The sequence below is a fragment of the Sinocyclocheilus grahami genome, unplaced genomic scaffold, assembly GCF_001515645.1.
Source record: "Sinocyclocheilus grahami isolate Dianchi unplaced genomic scaffold, SAMN03320097.WGS_v1.1 scaffold1331.1, whole genome shotgun sequence".
Lineage (NCBI taxonomy): Eukaryota > Metazoa > Chordata > Actinopteri > Cypriniformes > Cyprinidae > Sinocyclocheilus > Sinocyclocheilus grahami.
Window position 1 is genome coordinate 297,824 of NW_015506510.1, and position 3,506 is coordinate 301,329.

The window sequence follows — 3,506 nt, forward strand, 5'->3', positions numbered from 1 at the left end:
TTTTTATATTTAAAGAATTTGCCACTGATGACTCAAACGCGAGTTTTGAGCAGTGTAGAGTAACGTTTGTTTGTCATTTCTCCATTCACAAATGCAGACATGGGTTTATGTTTACGCAGCGCGATGCAATGCAACACGTAAAAAGACAGTATAAGTCATTATAATCCATAATTATGTCCCCACTGGATGTAACAAATGCCTCGTTTATAATGGGTTTTCATGTTTTTCTCTCGTCGCTCCAGCCGGACACGGCATCACAGTATGGTGAGGGGCATAACATTTCCGTCACACGCTTGAGGTATTCGGCCAATCACAACGCACTGGATAGCTGGCCAATCACAGCACACCTCGCTTTTCAGACCGATGAGCTTTGTAAAAATCGACGCGTTTCAGAAAGGCGGAGCATAGAGGAGAAACAATAATGTACAGTATGTGGAAAATAATGTTTTTTTAACCTTAAACCGCATAAACACATTTCATTACACCAAATACACAAAATACTGTTCTTTTTAGCAACATCATATGACCCCTTTAACTGTTCAGAACAAACAAGGGACTCATGAACAACCATCACAAAACAAAAAAAAACAGTCGTGGATCATCCAGGTAACCACACACAATATTAAGAACCACAAACTTTTGAATGGTTTTATTTTAATAATTTCGCAATTTTTAATGTAAACATCTTTTATGTAAATATGTAAAATCAGGACAGTACTAAATAAAAAAAAAACATGCATTTTGTATGATCTCTCTTATTTAGTTAAAATTATTCACTTATTCACAGATTCTGCAAGGGGTTCCCAAACTTTCGCATTCCACTGTAGTTAGTAGAATATCTAAAGTAGATTATCAAAATAAAGTGTTACCAATGTAAGATATGCTAAGACTGTTGAGACGTGATTGGACGGCTGTCTTACTTGGGCCGTCCCATTCCTCTGCTGTCAGTGGGCTTGGTTGGACTCTCTCTTCATGTCCGTCACTGTCTTGTTGTTCCACCTTTAAACTTCCGGCCATTTCACCTGTATAAAGACATCAAACCTTAGGGGTTTCGCGGGTACAAATGGCTAAACTGTAGCAAACTGGCTCTCGCACTGGCAGCAGCTGTTCAATGTCTTTCATTTAAAACCCTTATTCCTTGTAATTCCAATGTGCAGTTTCTCATTTTGGATTCTTTCAAGTGTCTGCTGTGGGATTTTATGCTCGTTTCTTTGGCGAGAATAGAAAAGAGGCAAGAGAGCAAGTCCCTGGACCCACCTTGATCACAGACCGGCTGCCTGTGTTAAGCCCTGTGACGAAACTTATTGGAAATGTTTAATTACAGTGTTGGGAAAGAAATTAAGCTACAAGATGATTCCTTAATTAAGCTGTGATTAAGAATTTTCTGCCTTTGGCTCTGACACCACTGGCAAAGTACTATTTAACACCGTCACAGGCAAGAGAAGTTAACTCCAAGAACAGGCCTATTTACCTCAGATCCTTACACAACTTCACACACACACACACACACACACACAGGGAATCAGTCCATGTCCTCTGCAGACAGGAAATTCCTTTCTAGTGACTGGAATGGATAAAACCTTATGATCTTAAAACTTGAGCTGAATAAATACAGGGACAGAGCCAAGTATTAAACCTTCTTGAAGGGACAAGAGAGCCAAAATACCACTTAAAAGCTGGTGCATGTTCAAACCAGAGGGTTACATGTATTCAGATAAATTTTGAGTAAAGAAATATGGATTCCTATATAATTTTGAGAAACTAACGAGTGAACTACTTATAAATTGTAATCCATTACTGATTCCAAATTACATGACAAAAATTGTAGTTAGTAAAGTAATCCATTACATTACACATTTTAGGTAATATAATCACTATTTTTGGATTACTTTTAGATTACTTTTGACCTAACTTGTTTATCACATTGATTTAAAAAGGATAATCGTGTACCATACTGATATAAAAATACAAAGAGAAAGAAAATATACATCCCCACTGGATGTAACAAATGCCTCGTTTATAATGGGTTTTCATGTTTTTCTCTCGTCGCTCCAGCCGGACACGGCATCACAGTATGGTGAGGGGCATAACATTTCCGTCACACGCTTGAGGTATTCGGCCAATCACAACGCACTGGATAGCTGGCCAATCACAGCACACCTCGCTTTTCAGACCGATGAGCTTTGTAAAAATCGACGCGTTTCAGAAAGGCGGAGCATAGAGGAGAAACAATAATGTACAGTATGTGGAAAATAATGTTTTTTTAACCTTAAACCGCATAAACACATTTCATTACACCAAATACACCAAATACTGTTCTTTTTAGCAACATCATATGACCCCTTTAACTGTTCAGAACAAACAAGGGACTCATGAACAACCATCACAAAACAAAAAAAAACAGTCGTGGATCATCCAGGTAACCACACACAATATTAAGAACCACAAACTTTTGAATGGTTTTATTTTAATAATTTCGCAATTTTTAATGTAAACATCTTTTATGTAAAATATCTTACTCAGGACAGTACTAAATAAAAAAAAAACATGCATTTTGTATGATCTCTCTTATTTAGTTAAAATTATTCACATTTTCACAGATTCTGCAAGGGGTTCCCAAACTTTCGCATGCCACTGTAGTTAGTAGAATATCTAAAGTAGATTATCAAAATAAAGTGTTACCAATGTAAGATATGCTAAGACTGTTGAGACGTGATTGGACGGCTGTCTTACTTGGGCCGTCCCATTCCTCTGCTGTCAGTGGGCTTGGTTGGACTCTCTCTTCATGTCCGTCACTGTCTTGTTGTTCCACCTTTAAACTTCCGGCCATTTCACCTGTATAAAGACATCAAACCTTAGGGGTTTCGCGGGTACAAATGGCTAAACTGTAGCAAACTGGCTCTCGCACTGGCAGCAGCTGTTCAATGTCTTTCATTTAAAACCCTTATTCCTTGTAATTCCAATGTGCAGTTTCTCATTTTGGATTCTTTCAAGTGTCTGCTGTGGGATTTTATGCTCGTTTCTTTGGCGAGAATAGAAAAGAGGCAAGAGAGCAAGTCCCTGGACCCACCTTGATCACAGACCGGCTGCCTGTGTTAAGCCCTGTGACGAAACTTATTGGAAATGTTTAATTACAGTGTTGGGAAAGAAATTAAGCTACAAGATGATTCCTTAATTAAGCTGTGATTAAGAATTTTCTGCCTTTGGCTCTGACACCACTGGCAAAGTACTATTTAACACCGTCACAGGCAAGAGAAGTTAACTCCAAGAACAGGCCTATTTACCTCAGATCCTCACACAACTTCACACACACACACACACACACTAAGAAATTAAGCTACAAGATGATTCCTTAATTAAGCTGTGATTAAGAATTTTCTGCCTTTGGCTCTGACACCACTGGCAAAGTACTATTTAACACCGTCACAGGCAAGAGAAGTTAACTCCAAGAACAGGCCTATTTACCTCAGATCCTCACACAACTTCACACACACACACACACACAC

The 3,506-nt window shown here is 38.5% G+C and overlaps 1 protein-coding gene across 1 annotated transcript in view; it reads right to left on the reverse strand.

The window, feature by feature from the left end:
- The window catches only part of LOC107569300 (zinc finger protein ZFPM2-like), an 80,384-nt gene that overhangs the window by 54,583 nt on the left and 22,295 nt on the right, over positions 1-3,506 (reverse strand). The window contains exons 3-4 of the mRNA XM_016255358.1: positions 2,734-2,835; positions 921-1,022 (exon numbers count right to left, since the gene is read on the reverse strand). Coding sequence (XP_016110844.1) covers positions 921-1,022; positions 2,734-2,835 — 204 coding nt within the window. The remainder of the gene's footprint in view (positions 1-920; positions 1,023-2,733; positions 2,836-3,506) is intronic.